The 23,804-nt window shown below is 45.6% G+C and overlaps 2 protein-coding genes across 14 annotated transcripts; one reads left to right on the top strand and one right to left on the bottom strand.

Annotated features, from left to right (window-relative positions):
* The first annotated feature begins 1,866 nt into the window (after positions 1-1,866).
* On the top strand, positions 1,867-15,076 carry elovl1b (ELOVL fatty acid elongase 1b). Of its 8 annotated transcripts, none has more exons than XM_077024707.1 (10): positions 1,868-2,305; positions 8,323-8,421; positions 8,965-9,135; positions 12,048-12,155; positions 12,354-12,544; positions 12,656-12,736; positions 12,870-12,926; positions 13,048-13,153; positions 13,288-13,424; positions 14,153-15,076. In XM_077024707.1, exons 4-10 carry the CDS (start codon positions 12,095-12,097, stop codon positions 14,507-14,509), a joined length of 990 nt encoding a protein of 329 aa, XP_076880822.1. In that variant the 5' UTR covers positions 1,868-2,305; positions 8,323-8,421; positions 8,965-9,135; positions 12,048-12,094; the 3' UTR covers positions 14,510-15,076. The 8 variants fall into 8 exon arrangements, with proteins under 8 accessions (XP_076880825.1, XP_076880822.1, XP_076880820.1 ...); XM_077024708.1 differs by lacking the exon at positions 1,868-2,305 and adding an exon at positions 2,606-2,724; XM_077024710.1 differs by lacking the exon at positions 8,965-9,135 and having other exon boundaries at positions 1,867-2,305; positions 12,068-12,155.
* A 395-nt stretch (positions 15,077-15,471) lies between these two features.
* On the bottom strand, positions 15,472-23,724 carry zfyve9b (zinc finger, FYVE domain containing 9b). 6 transcript variants are annotated; one of them, XM_077024696.1, is made up of 16 exons: positions 23,375-23,724; positions 21,725-22,434; positions 21,416-21,569; positions 21,171-21,322; positions 20,872-20,995; positions 20,602-20,724; positions 20,196-20,351; positions 19,871-20,098; positions 19,629-19,711; positions 19,413-19,517; positions 19,096-19,246; positions 18,521-18,601; positions 17,116-17,278; positions 16,843-16,948; positions 16,553-16,729; positions 15,472-16,406 (listed from the first exon to the last, which is right to left on the bottom strand). In XM_077024696.1, exons 2-16 carry the CDS (start codon positions 22,238-22,240, stop codon positions 16,245-16,247), a joined length of 2,481 nt encoding a protein of 826 aa, XP_076880811.1. In that variant the 5' UTR covers positions 22,241-22,434; positions 23,375-23,724; the 3' UTR covers positions 15,472-16,244. The 6 variants fall into 6 exon arrangements, with proteins under 6 accessions (XP_076880811.1, XP_076880815.1, XP_076880816.1 ...); XM_077024700.1 differs by having other exon boundaries at positions 19,871-20,095; XM_077024701.1 differs by having other exon boundaries at positions 21,470-21,569.
* Between the last annotated feature and the right edge of the window lie 80 nt (positions 23,725-23,804).

Below are 23,804 nucleotides of genomic sequence, written 5' to 3'. Positions count from 1 at the left end.
CTTTCCTGAAACCATGAAAACATTGTTATACATTAAAACTAAATATATATGCTATATATAAATGTATCTATCTATTTATCTGACTGGTATCTCAAATGGTGTGTCTACTTGCTGTTAACAAAGTGGTGAAACCAGTTATATCCAACAGATGGAGACATTTCATCAGACAAACTAAGCAGATTTGAGCTATAAACCCAATCAAGAGTTTTTGGCCTTGAATGTAATTTACACTGCAGTATTATATTTGTCAATTCATTTGCACTGCATTATTACATTTGTAATGTTATTTGCACTGGATTATTGCACTGTATTACTTTACTGCATTTGCCATTTAATTTTTAAAGGAAAAACAAATTCGTGGAATTTTGAGATAATGTGTTGTTTTTTAATAGATTGAACAAATTAGAGTAAAATATAGCATAGAAAAAGCAATGTGATGTGAAATGTGAAACTGGTCAGAATAGGGTTCTCATATAGTGAGGCCTGCCATATTGTGAGGCCTGTCAGAGTGAGGCCTGTCATATAGTGAGGGCTGGCTTATAGTGAGGCATGTCATATAGTGAGACCTGTTATACAGGGAGGTCTGTCATATAGTGAGGGCTGCCTTATAGTGAGGCCTGTCATATAGTGAGACCTGTTATACAGGGAGGTCTGTCATATAGTGAGGGCTGCCTTATAGTGAGGCCTGTCATATAGTGAGATCTGTTATACAGTGAGGTCTGTCATATAGTGAGGGCTGCCTTATAGTGAGGCCTGTCATATAGTGAGACCTGTTATACAGTGAGGTCTGTCATATAGCAAACTTGTACAACCCTATGGAATCCTAAAGGACAGCCCTTTCAATGTACAAGGCACATGTGCGCTATTTTGTCAGTCATGTTGTGCAGACAATTTAACAAGGCTAAACTATTCCAGCAATTACATAGACGACTCTAATCTGTGAGGAGGATCTGACCTAACCTTATGACCTTACAACTTCAAAACACTCAAATCCATGTTGTTTTGGATGACTTAGATTATACAAATGATATAGCACAAATGTTGATACTAATAAGGGCAAGTTTCATGTAAACTTTCAAAGACTGTGCATAATAATCAAATTAATGCTAAAAACTACTTTGTATTTAAAATCATCATTGGCTATTTTGCATGTCAGCAATGGCGGAGCTAGACTTTTTTTCAAGGGGTGGCCAAAGGGTGAGCAAGGCTTTATCAGAGGGGTCCATATACAAATGATGGAACGAAAGGAAACACGTATTTTCTCTTAAATTTACCATTTCCAGTGGGGTGGCAGTAGGGGTAGCAAGGGCTCTGTTGGGGTGGCAATTACCCCCCCTGCCCCCCCCCCTTTGGCTCCGCCACTGCATGTCAGACCACCAAAGCTTGGCAACAACAACTTAAAAGGTTTAAATCTGCTTTTATACTGATCTGCCCAGGGATGTGATGTAAGAAATTGCAGGTGGATACTGAGTTTTGATACTTCTAATCCTAACATTTACTTCTAAGAATTAAACCTTTGACATAAGAAAATAAATTCCTATATAATAAATACATACAAATAAGTGTGCATGCATTTATATCTGTTAAAATCACATGTCGATATAATGCTAACAAGTAGCAGATCAAGGTAAACAACCCAAATTAACTCTTCTTTAATACTTATGATGTTACTTAAGGATATTAGACTGGATATTAGATGTGAAGAGTAACTAGGGATATAATCAAAGGTTTTGAAACAATTGAGCGGGCTTTTATGAATTGTGTAAAATAGGAAGTTCCTGTTAGATTGAAAAAGGGCGTGGGTGCACAATTGCGCGTGCAGGATTTCCCTTATCTAAACAAGAACGCTAAAGAGTATTTTTATGGGTATAACATATCGACTAGCATGAGTATCGATATCGGCATAGCATTACTTTATAGAGATTTGAAAATAAACTCATCGACGTTGTCGATATTTTACGGATGATGGACTAAACTACCACAGCGAAATTAAAATGTACGAAATGGTTGTGAGGGGATTCCCGGGTGTAGCCCAGTAACAGTAACGCAGCGGCACTTCTTCTCCAGTGAGGAGAACTGAATTGTGCTGGAGTAAAACTGCTTAGGTAAAATGTGTTTCGGTTAAATAAACCACGGTGTTTGGTCGTCTTGTGAAGCCGTCCTAGAAGTCTCGTCTACACCTTTCCCCACACTGGCCGCCCACTTCTCCTCAGTCGGGCTTTGACTCAATGTGCTGGTCACACCGGCGGGGCGGCAGTGCTGCGTATTTCCTCCTCACGGACGTACAGGACGAACTCCATACCAGGTAGGCTCGTTTACTGTACATGTACAAATGATAATAATAATCTTCCAGAAGCTTCAGCAAATGGTTTTGGTAGCTTTTTTTCCCCTCAGCGCAGCGTTTTACCGGGCAGGTTCATGTGTTTAGGGCACACCATGTTTGTTGCACAGGGATGCTTGACTAGAAGATCAACCACATCAAGAGAGTCAAGGTCGACAGTTCCGTACTCAAATATTGTTTCTAACACGTCGGTCCTCTACAAAGTTTAATCCTTACCTGCGACTATACTGTTGCTTTCTTCTTAGTGGAGAACACGCTGCTTCACACATGGCTTAGCTGGGAAACGTGAAGTTTTGAATGAAGTCCAAAACTGAACTCATCCCGCCTTTGTAAAGATGTGATTGGCGTCTCTAAGTCACTTGCGTTTGCTGTCACACGTTCAGGTATTTATCTTGTGTAGCCTACATCATGGGTGCACTTTTACCTACTACTTTAACGGGACTATATCACTGGGTTAGGGTTTGTTCGGCATTGTTTGATATATCTGAATGACTGAATCACAAAGTGCTGCGTCCATATTATCTGATGAGTCACTCATCAGTTTGTGTAGCATTATTTCTGACATTTAATAGTCAGAATATGTGTAGCAGTTGAAATTGAGATGGCAAGGTGACATTTTCCACACTGTAATGTTTGAAACACAAACTTGGAACTTAATGAGACCCGCTGGTCATGTTTGCTGTAGTTGAATACCAGCTATTCAGAGACCACTGTTGACTCTGTAAACGTGTGGGTGTGAGAGCATGGTGTGTGTGTGTGTGTGTGTGTGTGTGTGTGTGTGTGTGTGTGTGTGTGTGTGTGCTCAAACCTGAGCTTTAAGTACATGAACGTAATTTGACTTCCAAAAGGACGCGTCCTAATCCTTATTCAGTTCTTAATCGTTAATGAAATGGAGAAAGCCAGACATCAGCCTGTTTTAGGCATTTCCTGTGCAGATGAAGTCACTCTGTCCGTTGACCTTGCGAAAGATCCTGTAATTGTAAATGATGAACAAGTGACGTCCACTAATTCCTCCTATGTTCAGAATAACCACACACATAAAGTAATTGGATTGTAATAACAAATCAGACCCTCTCATTACTCTGACAAGCACTGTCATGTTTTATACAGTAGCTGTGTCAGTTTGTAAACTGGAATATTGCTCTGTTTTTGTGTTTATTTGGAAAAGTGAAGCAGTTGTGTACCAGTGTAGTGCTCGCAACATTGCCTGGAGGAACGTACCATGTGGTGGCACCTTGAATGTCTGATCTTATTTTGAGTTTTTGGTAAATACAGGGGCTAAGCCAACCAGAATGCTTACACACAGCCATGTGACACATAAATCTACACGAGAGAAATTAGGACATTAAACTTGTTTCCAGTCTGTCCTAATAAATGTAAGTAGTTGTAATTGTTAAAGCACCAAACACACAGATTAATCTGCAGAATAGCATCTAAAAATAAGTGTCAACCCATGCTAGTAATAGGTTTGATTATATGATCATTATCATTTTTAAGAATTCTAAGTTTGTGTTATTGATTTGCGGTACATGGTCACAAATATCAGTGTTATCTTGGAATTGAGGTCAAAGGGGTAATTCAGGAGTGATTTACAGCACATCTGGAATACAGGCCAGATGAAAGTAAGTTGTTAAGCCTAGAGTGTTCTATTCCAGGTATGTTATCAGATCTCAATTAAACTTGTCATTTGAGTTAATGCCACTCATACCAGAGAATACAATCATTCCCAACACCTACAAGCTCATTCCACAGATGAGTACCATAGATGCAAGTACAAGAATGAGTAAGACTTACCATTTTTCTTAATCTGTCAAACCTGAGCCAAAACCTGAGCTCTCTACATTCCAAGTTATTGGTTTATTTGTTTGTTTTCTCTAATAATTTTAGGAGGAGTTCCTCTTAATTTAAATGAATTTGCTGTGTCAGAGGAGAGATGACTTGCCTAAATAAAGAAACACATGGCAGGAAGGTTATGCCACTGTCAGGTGCTACAGCTCTTCGTCCCTCTTCTGCAACTAGCAGGGAGCAGTGAGTGTGTATCTCGAGCAGTGAGTGTGTATCTCGAGCAGTGAGTGTGTATCTCGAGCAGGCAGTGTGTATCTCGAGCAGGGAGTGTGCATGTCAACATTTGATGTTGGGCTCAACATCATTCATGTAATTCACAAACAAGGGGACAAATTCTTGCTCAGCAATTAACCAACCGGTTTAAAATAACACTTACCAAACTTGACTGACAGAATACATTGAGGAAAGAGTTATGGTGCATGGACCGTGAGGAAGAATGACTTGAATGTAGTTGAGTATGATTACAGAGTATGAGGAATATTAACAGTTTTGATATCAATATCCTACCTCCTCTTGCCTAGTTTCAATATGTTCCAACAGTCTCTCTATTGGAAATGGAGAAAATATCCATCCGCACTTTATAAATTGTATAAAGTATACACTGTATACATTGTTTAACAATATTTATATTTTAATCTAATTTAACAGTGCTATCAACGTACCTTGACCAAAAAGTGTCTTCCTGTCACCATTAAAGACAAAATAAAAGTATGTCATTGGAGTTCAGCTAGCGTCACACAACCACCCCTTGACTTTGACTGTATTGTTAGGGCCCGGAGAGCAGTTGAAATGTGAGAGCTTGCACTAAGGTAGCTGTGTGTGTGTGTGTGTGTGTGTGTGTGTGTGTGTGTGTGTGTGTGTGTGTTCATCCTGTTCGAAGGGCGGAAAGGCACTGCATATAGAATCGTAAAAAATTAGATCCATTACATGTGAACGTTTTTACACCAAGATGACCCTTTTTGACATTGGACCCTCTATTCTAGTCAGATATTCCAGAATATTGAGAGTAGAGCATCTCTAGATGTTTGAAATCATCATCAAGTACTCATATATATATAAAAGCTACCAGTCAAATCTTTGGACACGCCTAGTTTATTTATTTTTTTAAGATTTTCTACATTTTACAAAACAGTAAGCATATAAAAATAATGAAATAATATTTAACTATGCTGTTAAACCAAAATGGATGGTTTAATAGATGGCTGTAGATTGTAAAGTTCTTCAGAGCCACCCATGACTGGACAGTTTGGGTTGATGCTCTGCTCTATGTGTTCTTAACTGTCTTCATGTGGCAGCACCTGGGATGCCCTGAACACAATCTCAGGGACTGAGCACTTGTAGGATGAGGGGCAAAATTGTTTGAGGAGGCAATTCAATTTCATTATTATTATTATTATTATTATTATTATTATTATTATTATTTTAATTATATACTGTATACATTGTTTGGAAAAAGAAGTCATATATAAGCCATCAACATTAACTATTTATATTTGTCTTGGAAGCAAATTTAAGCATAAATCATTAGCTAAAAATGCCTTAAAGACTGTAAAGAACATACATTGTCAGCTGTGTCCAAATGTTTGACTGTGTGTGTGTGTGTGTGTGTGTGTGTGTGTGTTAGTTTTATGGATTTTATGTGTTTTATGTGTGTGTGTGTGTTAGTTTTAGGGGGGGGGGGGGGGGGTGTTGACTGTGGGCTAAAAAAAAGTAAAATGTCTCGGTGTTGAGCAAGTGTATCCTCGTAAGACTTGATGGAATGTGGAAAGCTATTTTCATGATTTTAACCTATGAAATACTTGTAGTGTTTAGCTGACCTGGAGGCTGAGAGAGGGATGGAGGGGGCGAAGGGGTGACGTGTGCCTCCACAGGCTGCTCAACTAGCCTTATAACTCATGGCAGACTTATTTCAGTACCTAGATTCATCTATTTCCTATACCTATACTATTGTTCAGAACATATTGCCCCATTTGATGGAGTAACTTATTTATTGCTGCAAATTCATCTGTAAAATTAGTCCAGAGTGTTTGGTTTGCAGGATTAATAGTCTAATGGTAGGTGTGTCATCATGGGTCTGATAAGTGAGCAAAATAACGAGAAATGATCAATTAGATGTTGTCATTTGCCACATGGTCACATTTATTTCAAATGGTTTACATCATCAGACTCTATTGAAAGTGTAACACTTCGTGGTGTATGAATGATGCTTTAAAGGGTTTGATCATTAAACATGACAGTAGCTGAAGAGGGCAAGAACAGTCTAGACTGGTCCAGAACCAGCCAGGCATTGCTTTCGGGTATGAAGGGAATATTTCTACTACCAAAGATGGTTTGCGTTTTTTTTGCACTGGCGTGTGCACATGGGGCGGAGAGAGAGAAGAGGTGGGTCTTTTTTCCAGCGAGGCTTGCTCGGCTGGCAGGTGGGGCGGAGAGAGAGAGAGAGAGAGAGAGAGAGAGAGAGAGAGAGAGAGAGAGAAGGGAGAGAGAGAGAGAGAGAGAGAGAGAGAGAGAGAGAGAGAAGGGAGAGAGAGAGAGAGAGAGAGAGAGAGAGAGAGAGAGAGAGAGAGAAGGGAGAGAGAGAGAGAGAGAGAGAGAGAGAGAGAGAGAGAGAGAGAGAAGGGAGAGAGAGAGAGAGAGAGAGAGAGAGAGAGAGAGAGAGAGAGAGAGAGAGAGAGAGAGAGAGAGAGAGAAGGGAGCAGCTCTGTTTCTCTCCTGGCTCCTGTATTCTCTCCCTCTCTGACTCGTTCATCCTCTGGGGGGTAGAGAGACTGGTTTGACAGGCTCCGGCTGCCTGATAAACTCATCTGCACAATACCAACAGCTCTGTTTGTGTCGGTGGAAAGGGAGCACCTGATACCACCACTCTTCCCCCCCGCAGGCCGGCCCTCGAGACTCAACGGGCTCATCCTTCATCTAGTATATGTCACCTTCGACCTTTGCTCGCAAGTCATTTCGTGAAGGTTTGGCTCTGCTCATGAGCAATGAGTAACTGAAACAAACATCCACAGTTAACACTGTCGCTAAATCTTACGTTCCGTCCACCCGCGCGTGGCTAGTTTCCTATCTGCAAAAAAAAAAAAAAAAAAAAAACCATGTGGGCGGCATGATGACTCCATCATTTCGATCTGGACTGAAACATTAGAGTTATGCCTTTGTGGCCGTAGATCCTGCTGAGTAACTGTTAGGTGCTGACGTCTCTCCGTGATGGCATCAGAGTTACTATAGGCACCGTCAGTCGTCATATTAATTAGACGGTGCAGCTCTCCAGCAGAACACGCACATTCATGGTATTTAGTCTCATTGTCTTGTTTTTGTTCCCCTTTTGTTATCGCTGTGCGTTCCCCGTCATTCACGCTTCATGGTTTACTTAGTTTGGCTGTTTGGTGCTTTGATGCTTTCGGTTATTGGGTCAGTGCGACACGGCTGCTGAGGGGGGCTTGGACATGTGTGACTGTTCCGTGGGTTCGGAGGGTCCGTGTGCGACGGCTTTGTGTGGCAGCGTGTGCTTCTGTGTTCCTTCCCCTGCCCTCAGAACAATGGGCCTCTTCACCACAACAGAACGGCCACTGATTTCGTGTCCTCGGCTCAAGGACGGCGCAGGGGCCGCAGACCGGGCTGGGAGAGTCGCCCCACGGTCCCGGCCACACTCCCTGACTGGGGCGGGGCGGGACAGGGCAGAGGGAGGAGGGGAACAGGAGTAGGGAGGCAGCTTCTTCTGTGAGGCAGTTCTTGGTCTAGGCTCATACAGACAAGTTTGATAGCGACAGCTGTCCGTAGCTATCCAGCTACACGTCTGCTTTTCTGTTTGACTGCCGTCATTCATAGGAAGCCTGCTCTGCCACGCCACGCTGAAATTCTTCCTCCTCTTGCTTTTACTCCTTTGCACTTGTGCGCACACACACACATACACATGCACGTGCCCACACACACACACACACACACACACCCGCCTTTTTTTTCCTCTCGCAGTCTGTGAGGCAGTTATTCATCCACCGGGTGAGTCAGGGTGGGCGGAGACTAGCAGGCCAGCAGTACCAGTTACTCTGTGGAAGCACTCACTCTTTCCCTCCTTGTCTCTCCCTCTCCACTACTTCTCCTTTCTCTCCCTCTTTCACGCTCTCTCCGCGGACACCCAGGCCTCGTTTTCCGTCGGAGCCGAGGCGGAGAGTGTCGCTCGCAAAAACGGAACTCGGCAAGCCGTCTCTCCGAGGGAGAACAGGAAGGCTGATCCAAAGGTGAGTGGAACTTTACTGTCACACTGAGGTAGCTCAGGTGTGACAGCTTCTACCCGTATCACATTCCCAAACTTTCCCTCTTGCACACCGCTGATTTGCCCCCTCCTCCTCCTCTTGCTTAACCCCCCCCCCTCCACTGGGTCCTGTGCATTGCGTCTGGTTGCTGGGCGGTGACTTTTCCCCCCTCTCTCTGGTGTGTTTGTTTTAGATTGCCTTCGCTGTAGCGGTCACGCCCGTTAGCAGATGCTGTGCTGTGTGTTTGCCTAATGACTGTCTGGGATCCCCTCCTCTCCTCCCTTCTGTTCATCATTAACTTTAAAACCGTGGTTGCTGCTTTATTTCCTCCTGCATGATTCATTGACAGGGTGCCTGTTGCTCAAAGTATGATGCCCCCCCCCCCCCCCCCCCCCTCCCCCATAGTACAGAAGCTCAAACTCGAAACTTTCACAGTCAGGAAAAACCTCTTGGGAAATGACTCTTGTTGTTTTGACTCATGTGACTGGGAGGTTGAGGGCCTGTGGTTTTTGGATCCTCTTTACCCAGATGGACCATAATCACATGACAGCCCAGTGGTCAGCAGGGTGGTTCCTCTGTCTGCAGTGACAAGCGTGTCATTTCACGCCTCACGGTGAGGTTACACAGGCAGCGTTCACAGGGCTGAGGCGCCGGTGCAGCACCCGGGCTCGTGTGATCACATGTCCACTTGGACACAAGGCACGTGAAGGTTTTTTGTTTTTCCCTCCAATGTTTGACTAATACTGGCGTCATACGATTTATAAGTATCTAACTTTGGACACAAAGCAAAAAAAAAAAACAAACCAAAAGTTCATGGAAAAGTTCATGGTTATATTTATATTTTTCATTTTTCTCAATAAGAACAAGTGGTCTTATGTAAGGTATCTCTCTCTTTCTCTTTCTTCTGTCATTTTATCATTTTATAAGTTGGTGTGTACCAAAGGTCATAACATCCAAATGTATGTGCGCTGTACTCATCTCTTTCGACTGGATTGCTCTTTCACAGAGGCTTTTGGCCTTAGTGTGTGATGTCTGTATGCGTGTTCCCTCCGAACCTGTTCTAGCATATCCACGAGCCTCCCGCTCACGCCCTGTCTGGGGCCAGGACAGCCACGAAACCGTGGATTTAGCTAGTGGCTCTGTAGGGAAATGTCAACACCCCCTCTACAGTGTTAAACGTTGTAATTGGAGGGTGTGTTGGTGTCCTTGTTTGGCTTTATTCAGTTAAATCATCGGTCAGTTCCGCCTAACTCTTTCATGGCCTTCTATCAGACTCATTGAGACATTGCTGCTCGTTTGATGCAACAACTGTAACATAATGCACCAGCTTGAAGTGACCTTCTGGTCATGGTTCTCCACAGGACGTTGTCTTCACCCGACCCCAGACACGGCGTGAGGAAGCACTCCTTCCCCCTCAGGGTTAACCCTCTCTTTCGTAAGGTTTTCTGGAATTCCACCTCGGCGTATAACTCCCTAATCTTTCTGTCGTGTTCCTCGTCAGAACAGAATGATAAGACTTGTGACTGTGGTGTCAGACTGGACTAGGTCAGGTGAGGGCAGGTATGTATGTGTGTCCGTCCATGTAGGTGTGGAGATTAGAGGAACACCTGCACACCTGTTTCTGTCTTGCTCTCCTGGGAGTACAGCACTCTGTGAAAAAGCTCTGTTAAGCCAAGGGCTGTGGTTAAAGTTGGATAAAGGGGCGAGATGTATTGTAGGTAGCAGTAACTCTGATAAACATTGCCCAATGTTTACACATTAATAAGCACTCACACCCTTGATATCGCCTTGCACCTGGGTGTGGGTTATGGGTTTCCTTTGTTTGCCTTGTATTAGAATAACTGTGGTTTTTGTAATATTTGATTACAAGCTAATATGGTTTTCTTGTGAAACCAACACTGCAATTCTCACATTCCGCTTACAAAGATACGCAAGACTGTGGGATGAAGGACGCAAAGTGACTTAACCTGCTATGTGCAGGTGAGCCAACACGGTCCAGTCGTGGGTATCAGCGGCCGGCTGAACGCGAAGCTGCTTGATAATGTCGGCCATTATGCTCTGGTGCGGGCCTATGCCAGCCATTCTCATATCAGCTCAGATAGCACTCGTGCGTGATAATCCACGGACTTCCACAGACTGCTATATGTGCAAACCGGTCTGTTGTGCTTGGATGTAATTAACGTCAGAGATAACAGTGGCAGACTCCGGTTTGATCTGAGATAAGAGAATGTAACTAATTCCTGTGCTACTGGTGACCAGTGCTGGAGTTAAAGATAGCACTTGTGGCCAGTTCCTTTCCAATCCAAACTATGAAATCCATGAAATATTTTGGCAAACAATCAAGTTTTTCAGACGGAGGTTCTTCATGAGTAGTCTTGATTGCACAACAGAGGATCTCTGGCCGGCACATCCTGTTTCTCTATACCTTGTGCGTTTCTGTGCAATCTTCTACATCTTTTACTACAGTACAGGAACCCTTGCCACATTCTGAAGTGTGATACCGAACTCCTTACTGATGCTGCTTTGATGTCAACGTCAAAGATCAAGTCATGGTCAACCTCCATACCAACATTCCAGTTCGTGTGTAACGAAGAAATTCCTTAGATTCTTTGTTGCTTTTGTAAATGTGATATAGGCAAAATGTAATGTCAACAGCCCTGTTGAGAACGAATGGTCTCTGTGGTAAATGACTGCAGGTGAGTCCACCAGAGGCAAGGTGAGCGGTTTTGCCGCTCGAGGCGCGATGGCCGGCAGGGACGCAAGCGGAGGCCTCGTGGTCGTGGCTTCACACGGTAGCGTGTCCGTTGCCCGGGTCTTCCATGCCTGTTGCCATCACACGTTTGCTCCGCTGCGGACACGGGTGCTCAGAGAGTCCAGGGACGATTCTGTTCTACTGACTTTGCCCTCTGTCTGTTGGTTTGTTGCCTAAGCCACACCTGCGCCCCGCCCGTGTTTGCTTAAACCACAGTAGTTAACCAGGGTGATATGAGTGATGTCACACAGCCCAACCTTGGGGCTTGGGGCATGTAACGGAATGGTTATTGCCTTCCAGAAGTTCATTCCTGAGACGCTTTCATTGTTGTAGTTAAAGAAGCAGACCGTATTTGTTTTACAGAGCTAAAGGTTAAGCCAGCTCACACTTCGCTTCATGAGTCAGCCGTGCTGGAGCAGGGAAGGAACGCTCGTGCGCGCGCACACACACACACACACACACACACACACACACCCCAAAGTGCTCAATCTGCGCATTGTTTGCTTCCCAGCTGTAGCTCCTCCCTAACAGCATCAGGCCATGTCTGCTGAGAGAAGAAAGCAAGTGGTGTGTCCATGGAGGAGGGTGAGGTTCGAGTTGCTAGTTAACCTCATACGCGTTTTTTCCAGGCAGGCGTATCACATGTCTGCAGCGTGCAGGTCATTGTGATGAGCCTTTCACTCCAGCTGTACTCTCCCGTGCCTTTCACAGGGTGGTTTCTGTGTCAAGGCCCAAAGTCTCCCAAGGGCATAACCTAATGAAGCGTAATTATTCACAGCATGTGTGAACCTGTGAAATCCTCGCTGAACGTGGACTACAACAGCTAATTACCGTGTTTGTTGTTTGTGTGTTTCCACAGCTCGTTTTTTTTTTTCCTAGACAGCAGTTGTTCACAAGGTGCTAAAGATGTTGGAGACAGTCCGTGAGAGAGCGACGGAGGTGTATGACCATCTCCTGTCGTTGAGAGGTATGTGCACAAGAAATGATCTTGTACACGTATGAAGCTCTAGCTTGAATGCAATTCCAATTACGTTACTTTAGAAAACCCAATTCAGGCATCAAACTAGGAGAATCGAACCCAGAAGTATCAAACATCACACACGATTCTACATGTTCTATAAGGGTTGATGAATGTGTGTTCTGCTCTGTGGCGTCTCCTGTCCAGACCCAAGGGTGAAGGGTTACCTGCTGATGGAGAGTCCAGTCAACATGACTGCAATTTTGCTTCTCTACATCTTCTTCGTACTGTACGCGGGCCCTCGGATAATGGCCAACCGCAAACCATTCCAGCTGAAAGGGCCTATGATCATCTACAACTTCTCCTTGGTGTTCCTGTCTACCTTTATCGTGTACGAGGTGAGCTGAAGAGCGGTGGTCCATCCACGTACAGGCGCACACTATTGGCATCTCCAACAACGGCCATTGCTAAATAGAAACTTTTTTACCTTTTGATGTTTTTCTCTGTAGTTCCTGATGTCTGGTTGGGCCACAGGATATACATGGAGATGTGATCCATGCGATTACTCTGACAGCCCTCAAGGACTGAGGGTAAGATTTCATCTTCTATACCATTTGTAGACCAACTTGTACTTTTTGCCTATACAGCCACACCTGAACTACTCAAAATGGGATTAAAGTCCTCACCTGAAACATGCCTTACATGTAAAACCTTTTTTGGCAGATGGTCAGAGTGGCCTGGCTCTTCCTGTTCTCAAAGTTCATTGAGCTCATGGATACGGTAGGATCAGTGATTACTGCTAGCTACGTATTTGAATGTCAAGTGTTTTGATCTATTTGGTTTGTATTTGGATATTTGGATCTATTGTTTGTTTGTGATTTGGTTTGTTTTATCTCTGCAGGTGTTTTTCGTGCTGCGTAAGAAACAAAGCCAGATTTCGTTCCTCCACATCTTTCATCATTCCATCATGCCCTGGACCTGGTGGTGGGGCGTTAGCTTTGCTCCTGGTGAGCGAGACCTTCATGGTCAATCTCAGCTTGTTTAAAGTGGTGTTGCTTCCAGTCAAAATATGTACTCGTTGTTGTGCAGAAGGCGTGTTGGGTGTAGGGTGTCTGTGTGTGACTTCTGAATGTCTCTACAGGTGGAATGGGATCGTTCCATGCCATGGTCAACTCTGTCGTCCACGTCATCATGTACTTCTACTACGGCCTTTCTGCCGCAGGGCCACGCTTCCAGAAATACCTCTGGTGGAAGAAATACATGACCGCCATTCAGCTGGTAATGTAATGGCCATAGTTTAATGATCATAGCGCTGTAGTTCAGATCTCCCCCCATTGAGCCGCCTGTGTAGCAGCGTGGGGACAGACCTGTCTCGCACCCGGGATTCAATAACTGGGTTAGTGGGAAATGAATGAAGTCAGTTTGGCTGAACCACGTTCTTACAGGAAAGAAGCAAGCATTGCAAGGCCACCTACACTTAACTTGATATACGTAACTTAACTTGATATATACTAAATGCCTGCAGTCTTGACAGGCTGGGACGAGAATGACTTTGAAGTGCAAAGTGGTCCTGTCCTTTTATAGACTGCTGTAACCAGAGATCTGTTGCACTATGTACTTGACACACATTTTCAGCATGGAAGAGTGAAGATTTGCGTATAGTCTGAGCCTCGGAATCCTCCCAGGGCACTTTGCCACTTTTCAAGCAGTCTCGAGTATCAGAGACGTTTAGGGGTTGTTTGGTGCATTGTGGGAGCAGTCAGAAGAGGTCATGGAGAGTGTTTATAACTTTATATGGCTGATATTCCACTAGTCATCTGAAGAACCTGTCTATATACTCAGAATATTGGGTAAACATATACCAGTGATTTAACAATTGTAGAGAAAATGGCTTCAAACTAAAATGGAGATATGGCGAAACGTTTGATAAAATGACCATTAGATGACTATGACCTGAGATGGGTTTCCCATGACCTCATCCTTCGCTGCTCTTCCTGTTTCTACAGGTGCAGTTCGTACTGGTGTCCCTTCATGCTACTCAGTATTACTTCATGGACAGCTGTGATTATCAGGTGCCGATGTTCATCCACCTCGTTTGGATTTATGGAACCTTCTTCTTCATCCTCTTCTCCAACTTCTGGTACCAGGCGTACATCAAGGGCAAGCGGCTTCCCAAAGTTACTGAGCAGACCAGTCAAAACGGGAAGTCCAAGAGCGCACTGGCCAACGGAGCCGCCACCTTCCCCAACGGCGCAGGGCCACTTTCTCACACCAATGGGATGCACTGTGAGAACGGCCTGACCAATGGAAAGAAGCACCATGAGAATGGAACTGCTCACAGCGGAAAGATGAAGAAAGCCTAGCGTGAGGGTGGGACAGTGGTAAGAGAGCCTAGCAGGAGGGTGGGACAGGGGTAAGAGAGTCTAGCGGGAGGGTCGAGGGGGGAGGAACACCCAAAACGCATGACCACGAGTGCCTGCTATAAAAATACAACCGCCATGGATTCCAAAGAGTGTTTTGGGACTGTTTTTCTCACCCTGTAAATTTATTTTCCCTTTATTTTGTAGTTTTAATATGCACAACCACATGGGGAGATGAATGAGCACAGGATCCATGCTTGTTTTTGTTGTTGTTTTTGTTTGTTTTTAATCGTTGATGTAGATCACAATGCATGAGGAGAAGAGCGGAGATACGTCTGCATGAAATCTTCACTGATGTTGTCACCATAGTGAACTTCCCGTGCTCAGTCAGACTCCCCAACCGACCAACAGCACTGTACAGTTACCCTGACAGCCTGGTCTCCAGTTGTAAATACTGTAGGTTTACCAGTCGTGTCGCAACAGGATGGATAGGGTTCTAATTATTATTTTTGTTCGTTCAACTGTGTTGACTTGAATATATTAAATAAATTCCATTTATGAATGTGGTAATTCATGTTTTCATAATTTCTTACTCTCATTAGCATACTTTCGTGATGTAGAAGCCTCTTTCGTCAGTGTACATAGTTTTAGAACTCTTTCCTCCCTGATGAATATGTTTGTGTGTAGTTCCTCTGGGGCCGTGCACACTGAACTGTTAGTCTGAATCAGAGAAGCACTCTGCCATTGTGTCAGTAAGTGTGTGAGTGTCCTCCTGTAATCTCAGTTATGCAGAGCATGGAGGATGTATACAAGACCTCCTTTCTCCTGCGAATGAAAAGGCCCACCGAGATTATAATGTGCAGCTGGCACATCAGCATCCTACACTGTGTGTGTGTGTGAGGGTAATAAGGACCTGAAGGTCAATTCAGTGGGTGCATTCAGAAAGAGAGATATAGTCTGTATCGTTGAAGTTGGAAAAAAAAATCATAATTTTTGTTTCCTCTTTTTTTTTTGTAGTGCATGGGAATGTAGGGTAAAGGTCATGCCACACCCACCAAGCCTGGTGTTTGAACAGCTACAGAGGTGAATTGTGTTTGTATAGTGACACACAAGGAGAGTATCCGTATATCACCAGTCCAGCATCTGAGACTAATACACTCCACAAGAACTACACTATGAGCTCTGACCTCAAAAGACTGAATGCCAAAATGCCGAAATCCCTCCAGTTTTAAGTCATGCTACTTAAGACATTCATTCAGCATTCATTGTTTTCTGGTTCCTTTGATCGTCATCTGTTTCTCAGCGTGTGGTGTGTAACATGCATTTTAATTTTAATGCCAAAGCCAATGGCGTACACATCTAGTCCATGTCAAAGACTGCGTATGGCATCCTAAAACATGAAGTATAGATAACGCTATGTTTCTGCGGAGCTATTACTGCTGGTGGAAAGTGGATGTCACAGATGTCAACAGCGCGGTTCAGTCTAGAACAAGTCCATCAGCATAACCCTCTACCTAGATCTTGAAGATCTGTAGAAGGGCTGGAGACCGTTGTGGAGATAATATAACACTACATGAAGGCTGCCGGTGTAAATCTGCTACAGATTTACGAAAGAGACGGGCGTTGGGGTTGAATGCGGGGGACCTCGTCCCCTGTAGCGCAGTGCGTCCCCTCCGTGTCCTCCAGCTGCGGATGTGTGGGCGGACGGTAGTATGGCTGGAGTCTCCAGCGCCGTTCTCTATGATATGTCCTCCAGGATGTAGAAGATGAGCTCCAGCTGCAGAGACGTGTGCTCGTGGTGCTGGGAGGTGCCCTGCACGACGGCCATTAAGGCCTTCTTCAGGCTGTCCTGGTAGTGCTCCGGCAGTCTCTGCCCGTTGCTGCCTGCCAGGAACTCCGTCTGAAACCGAACAGAACAAGCAGCTCAAAGGGGCTGCGTGACGTCACCGAGCCTGAAACGGTCCGTCTCGGCCCAGTGAAGCCGTTTTTCTGACCGCCCGCGCTCTCGACGCGTTTATGCGTCGGTGTTCTCCCGTGCGCACTCACCTTCTGTCCGTCCAGCGTGACCCGCAGGCCTAGTTTGGACATGCCGTCCTCCTTGAGCAGGCCCAGAGACTGGCACAGGGTCAAGCAAAATGCCCGTGCCAGCCGTTCAGTCAGACGCTTCTGGTTGGGATCTCGGCTGGGAGCGTTGGACGGCTTCTCTCTCTGAAGGAAGAACACCTGTGGAGTCCCAAAGGGTCAATGACAGTTTATTTACTACAGAACTACAGATAACAACTTGTAGGTACCGTTAGTTTCTTTGCATGTGTGTGTGTACCTGTGTAAGTCCCTACCTCTGTCCAACGGATGACCTTGCCATTGGCTCGATACTCTAACCGCTGGTATGTCTTGACACAAGTAATCGATTCCATAGATTTCCCATCAATGGGGCTGATTATGCTAAATCCAATGAGAGTACAGACAGATGGAGGCATCCCAAAGAAATAAAATGACATCACGGCACATGGAAACACCTGTAGTTCATCGACCTCTGCATTGACACAAATCATTTAATTATTAATGAGTTTTAAAACCCCACAAGCTCAGGTCTTGGTGAGGTGTCTCACCCCTTATTGAAGCAGGGCTCTTCGTCCTGCCACCGAATATGCACATACTCCTGTCTGTCTGCCTGGTGGAGTTTCCCACACGTGAGGGTGAAGTCTGTCATGTCCCGGAGAGCTCGCCGTAGATCCATCATGGTTTCCATGGTTATTTGCACCATTAAACCATCTGAAAAGAACAAGTATATTCCCAAGACCACAGCATGCACAAATACACAGCTCAGCATTTACATTATTGGAGAGATATTTTGGTCATGTTTGCTCTGTACACCAGTACACTGACAACAAGTGCAGAGTGGATTTCAAAGGTATTTCCCTCTGTATTGTATTTGGTGTCCTCATTTCAGGGGACCATAAGCATTCGGTGCAAATGAACCTTTATTGTAAACAAAAGCCCTGCAGTCCCACAGATATCACCAGACGCTGGCTGGCTATCTTCCCTCCTGTTGGGACTCTGCCAGGCCTGGAAATCAGTCACTTTCCATTTCTGTTCATCTCAGCGGGTTGTGTTGTGGTTTGCAGCCCTGAAAGTCAGAAAGTTCTAGAAGCCGCAGCAGACACCTGCCACCCAGCCCTGCTACTGCGTCAGGTCTTTAGCTAACGAACCTCCGCTCCATGCACTGCTCCTGGATCACTCTTATGTAAAAGAATCATCTACACATAAGGACCTTGTTAAACCAAGCTGTAACCACCCTCCAGTTCTAATTTAACTGTTTTTTTAAGTACATCTTCTGGGTTAGGGTAGTGTAATCTTTAGAGACATATTTGCTGCATATTCTGGACAATGTCCTCAGTATGTTCAATATCAACATCTATTCTTTGGAAATTCACTATTTTGGTCTTCTGTAAACCAGAAGGTTATCCTGTGTACCAGAATGTTTGGCCTCCTAATGGCTCATTTAACTAGAACTGCCACATCATGTCCAATACAAGACTCCTCATGTTGAGTGACCACACAGCAAGACATACAAATGCCATGTATGCTCTTTAATTATTATCATTAATGTTCTAATGAGAGCTGCTTAGCCAACTGCCCAATTCATTATGCTTCTACTAAGAGGGAAATCAAGTGAGATGTGATTCCGATGTAGTAGTAAATTCCCACAAATTAGTACTGACATTTCAAAATCATAATCTTGTAGTGTTTGGATATCCATTGTGCTGGAGGGCTTAACCAAAACCATCACCAACACTGTTCACTGTCCATTTGCTTTAGACTTGAAAAGTACACCAGCTTCTGGTTTTCCATATTCCTCCTTACACGCCTTTCGAAACGCTGCTTCCCACCCACTCCCTCTCGGCTATTCAATGCAAACCTCAGCAATACACATACCTGTTTGCCTAGATCATTTAACATATTACAGACACGCCATAACAATAAAATACTCAAACAAAGAATTTAATAGGGCACCTTCAACAATGCTGGACTTGGCCAGATATCCCGAAGATGCTTTCAGAGATCCACTAAACACGAAAAAGCAGGAGCCGGTGACTAAAAAAAGAAGATACATTCATTTTAATTTAAAAGTCCGATTTTTTAAAGGGCATTTTAAAACATCCTTTAGCACCCCCTGGTGGAGACTTAATGAATACTACTCCTGAGCACATTAAATTCTAACCTGTAGCTTTCTCCCGCACTCTGTGGGGTAAGTGAAGGTAATACTACTTGGGTTAGTCGTGAGTAAGCATGTGTAAAATGCTCCCCAGGCTGCCGGTATGTGTTTTATCTCTGTGTGCTCTTGTTCTTTAATAAGTCTGGAGCATTAGACAGTGGGGTAGTGCATTTAACAGTTCGTGAGAACAAAATGGTGAGAAAAGCTCCGTCAACCTGAGGGACATTCACACACATTCAGGTATGAGGAACATGCTTTAAAAAAATGGCATTAAAGAGGAATAAGTATCTCCTTTTGATTATCAGAAGTGTATATTTAGATATAGGCATATCACACAGCAACAACACAGGATGGTGAGTGTGTGTGTCGTCACCTCTCCGTGGCTGGCTGTGAATGCTGATTGCCTGTGTCTGGTATTCTCCGTCTGCAGTCTGTACACAGATCAGGTGCGAGTCTGCACGCTCGTTAAAGCAGGCGGCCATAGCAAGCACCCTCTCAATCGACCTGTTGAGGGCCTTCAGGAGCTATGGGAACGAAAGGAGGATGGACTTCACCGGAAACTCCACTGGTGCTGCAGTATGAGGTGCATTCTGGGACAGGCCTTTATTATCTGTAACCACATCTTACTGTTCTGAAGGTATTGGATGGCATTAATGAGGAATGTATCAGAGGGGTAACGTTTCCTGTTACCTCAGCGTGGCGGGTCTTGGGGATCTTAATGTACGTGCTCCTCGCTTCCAAATCCACCATCATCCCAGTCACCACCGGCAACGTGTAACGGTAATAACGGAAATCCTGAGAATCAAGCCGGAACAGAAAATCATGTTGTCATCATCCAACCAAGAGGTGCAGGCACTGTGAGATAACGCAGACGGAACGAGGCAGAGACAAACATGGCGGCCTCACCACCAGCAGTCTCATGATGCTGTTGCGGATCTGGCCAAAGAGAGGCTCTCTGAAGCGCACGCTGAACAGCGGACAGGGATAGACTGCAGGAGAGAGGAGACATTTTTGGTACCATTTATGGTCATTGCTCAGTACCAAGCAATGAAATGTAGGCTTCACATAACACAGCTTTTTTTTTTGGAAGCTGGGGTCAGGACTACGGTTCTGGGTTTAGAAACACGGGCCTACACTGGGGCTCTTACATCGGTACTCGGCACCCAGGCGCAGCAGAAGTCGCAGGGGGAAAGCGCGGGCCCACGGCAGCTCGGCCCGGAGGATCAGCAGGCCGAACAGAAAGGGCTGCGGTGGGAGGGGGAGCCCATCCAGCGACTGGAACGTGGGCCGCACGTAGAGGAAACCGGCGTGCTCGCTGCCGCCCAGGAAACCGCGCCCCGCTGACGAGTGGCTGAGGTGGTTCAACAGCTTTCCTGCTGAGAGCAGCAGCCGAGAGAAGACACCGAAAAAATTTAGCTCCCGAACGGCAGAATCGGCCCTTCCGGTCAAGGCAGGACCTTTGTGCAGTCTAACCTGTCTGTGCATCCCAGTAGATTTGGATGAAGTGGCTGAAGATGTCTGTGGGGAACCTTTTCTCTTCAGGCAAGCACTGCAGCAGCACGACCACCTCTGGCTGACCCACAGCATGCATGCCCTTAGACATCACACACCAGCACCTCCGATTCATATCTGCAGGAGTACGTACACACACACACACACACACACACACACACACACCTCCTGATGGCATCCGGTAAACACAACACCTTCATGCATGTGCACAGAACACAATTATATTTAAAAAGCAATAATAACCCACACGTTCACACAGACTACACCCACATCACAACACACCACCCGAGTCTTCTCTTTCCATTCCACATGCTCTAACCACTGCATTCAGTCCCGGAATATCAGAGGGAGGCAGCGGTAAACATACAGCTGACAATCTTCACCATTGCCAGAAGGTTGGCGTTGAGGACGAACACCAGCGGCTCCGTCAGGCCCTGCTCCAGCTCCTCCAGCAGCGAGGACTCCGTCCGTTTCTCCTCCACGGTGTAATCTACGCAACACCAATGCATCGTCATCAGATCTCAGCCCTCCGTGACACTCGGCGTGCAGAAATCTGAGAACACTGAGGACGTTCTTGAAAAACCTGGACTGCAACGACTGAAGCGAAACATCCAGGTTGTAGAGGACATGTTTATACCTCCTTTAACCCCTGTAGAGGTGAGGATGGGGGGAAGACCGTGGTGTGGCAGGGGCTTGGCTGCGTTTCGTTTGGGGCTGCTCACCACTTCCTCTCTTTCCAAGCAAGGAGAGTTTATCTTCTCCTGCAGTAAAGCGAAGAGAGGCCTACATATCAGCCATGTTAACTAGAACATTTCAACTCTTACCAGCTCGCTGTGATATTTAATGACAAAATAGCTTAGGGAACAATACTGATGGTGGATATAGAATCTCCTGCATTCAAAATTATACAAAAAGTATAACAAAAGAAAAGCTCACAGACAGGTGGGTTGACTCTACGTGAGCTGCTGTAGGAGTGTGTGTCTGGGATGAATCTCCGTGGGTTGGAGAAGTGTTAGTACTTGAAACCTCATTTCTGGGTAGAACACTGTCTGCAAACCATACTTTCTTTTGTTCTTTGCGAAGGGTCCCTTTGAAATGGGAAACACACAGATGCACAAGAGGAGAAATGACAGAAGAGCGTGTAAAGATCACAAGGCAAGACACCGTCAGGAACAACCAACCCGTGTTTACATCCGCATGATGGCGAAGGTAATAGCGTTCCATCAAATACCCACTGTTCATCAGAGTAGAGTGGCAGGTGACACACACACGACCCTCTTTTCCACCCAGGTGACTTAACCTGAACCTCAGGTCACAGCACACCACGCAGAACACCTGCAGATTGCACAAAACATACATGCACAATGTAACAGACCCTGCTGGGGGCGTACGATAACCAACCTCTGGACACTAACCCACCACAGGTCATTCCTACATATGACTATTGAATTAGTTGCCCTTTCGTGCATGGCTTTTTTGCGATGCCTTACCTTCCCACAGGCTCTGCAATGGTGCCGCCTCCTGGTGAAGGAGAACCGGGAGCCACACTTCATACACGCTGGAGCGTGGGAATCAGGCACCCACAGTGGGGCTGTTGAGCCCAAGGAGCTGCAGCACTGCATGGGTGGAGCACCCAGAGAGACCCGTCTCCTGTCTGAGGCTCCGCCCTCAGGGCCAGGCCCGTTTGTTGAATGAACGCCACGGGCTGAAGGTGACTCGGGTGTGCGCGGAGAGGACCGCGTGGCGGCCTCCGGCTGGGCCCCTTCGCCCCGTGTCTGTGGCACACGCCGGGCGTCCTCGGGTGTGGGTGGGGAACGTGCCACCGCGGTGTCGTGCTGCTCCTGCTCACTGTCTGCCACCTCCTTCTCCTCTATGACGGAGTTCTCCTTCAGCCCCGGCATGAGCCAGCCCTCGTCAAGCAGTGCCTCCCTGGAATCGTTCAGAGTAGAGTAACCGAAGCGCCTTTCCCCCCATACTGAGAGAGTAGCGCTCACCGCCTGCCTCATTCTCTCCGCAGGACTCACGCAGGCTTTGGGAAGCCACTCAACATGCTTTAGCTCTGCATTACGTCACGCAGAGCTTTGGGTTTGGGCCCCCAATCAGCAGAGTCAGTCATGGTCTGAGGACACAGTGATTTCCAACAGTGAGTAAGAAGCCGCTCCCCTTGAGCCAGGTGGATGTCTCATAGCTGTTCTTCTGCCTGTGAAGGTGAAGACAGTAAGTGAGAATATGGGGAGAAAGCCTCATTTAGACATACTCTGCAAAACTTTACCAGAAACAATGTACTCCGAGCGCACGTAGACATTTTCACGCAGATTTGCGTTGATGTAAAGGATTCTTCAGTAGTGCTTTACCCCCCTTGCCTTTCAAAACATGCTGAGTTAGCCTGGCGCCGTTATTACCTTCTTCTGAAGCTGAAATCATCATAAATGTAATAGCCCACTCACTCCCTACAATTATTGAATGTTTTAACGCTTAGGTCCGAAGGATACCTGGTTAATCATTACACGGCCTCACAGAACCGCTTTTGTATCGTGAATAAAGCAGGTAGCCCCCCAACGTATTTACCCCCGTCACCTCGCACAGCCCCCTTCACCGGTCTGTCAGCAGTTCTACGGCGACGAGCCCATCCGCATGTCGGGTTGCTCGGAACCCGAAGTCTACACACACGTACGTGCCATTTCGAGACGGTGTTCAGTCCATGTTCAGATGTTCTCGGTACGTCTTTACCCGACAGCTACTATTCGAAATGTCCTCACCGGCTAGAGCTGCGTGTCAACCATTTGTAGTTTTATTCCGCGGCAAAACGTCTTCCGATTTACATTACTTTAAACTGGCAAAAAAATGTCCTCCGACGTAATTACTTTAAACGGGCCAAAAGAATGAAACACAATTTCACCGCAGGCAAACTGTATCCGCGAGTACGACGACGCACAGCGACTGCAGCAATGCGACAGTCGCCTGCCCGGTACCCCTGAACCGAGCCGTGGTAATCCCACAGAATTACGGTTCCTGCAGGAGCGACACTCACCATGCTTTCTAACGGCTTTATTAGCATTACCGTCAATAACATATGACCGAGCAGACTACCGACCTAAATAAATGTTAATTTAATTGAGAAGTACTGAATTGCACCTCACCTCGCTGATTTCAGAGGTCGGCTGAACGGCTTCACGGTGCATATGTGCGGAGACTGCACTCTCAAACTACTCAGGACTATACTTTGAATTATGTCCTACTGGAAGGTGACTCAGCGGCGTCCAAATACCATAAAACGTTTTGTGAGGGCTCGCCAAAGCAGTGCAGGAACGCAAATCAAATACAGAACCACACTGCCCGAATGACATCTTTAATTATTTAATTCAAGAAAGTCAATACATATACAGTAACTACATTACTGAGTTTCTTCAAGCGTTGGTAATGTGAAATTAAAATAGTCTTGCCAGTTTTACCATTAATTTACCATTTTAGTTAGTATGCAATATCCTCCATCTATAATTTTAACATTTCAACTTTTTTGGTTTAAAATAAAACTCGCTCATCTGTACCCTTACAGGTGATATGCAGTCC

This window comes from Brachyhypopomus gauderio, chromosome 12, assembly GCF_052324685.1.
Source record: "Brachyhypopomus gauderio isolate BG-103 chromosome 12, BGAUD_0.2, whole genome shotgun sequence".
Classification (NCBI taxonomy): Eukaryota; Metazoa; Chordata; class Actinopteri; order Gymnotiformes; family Hypopomidae; genus Brachyhypopomus; species Brachyhypopomus gauderio.
This window is presented reverse-complemented; position numbering and strand designations above follow the sequence as displayed.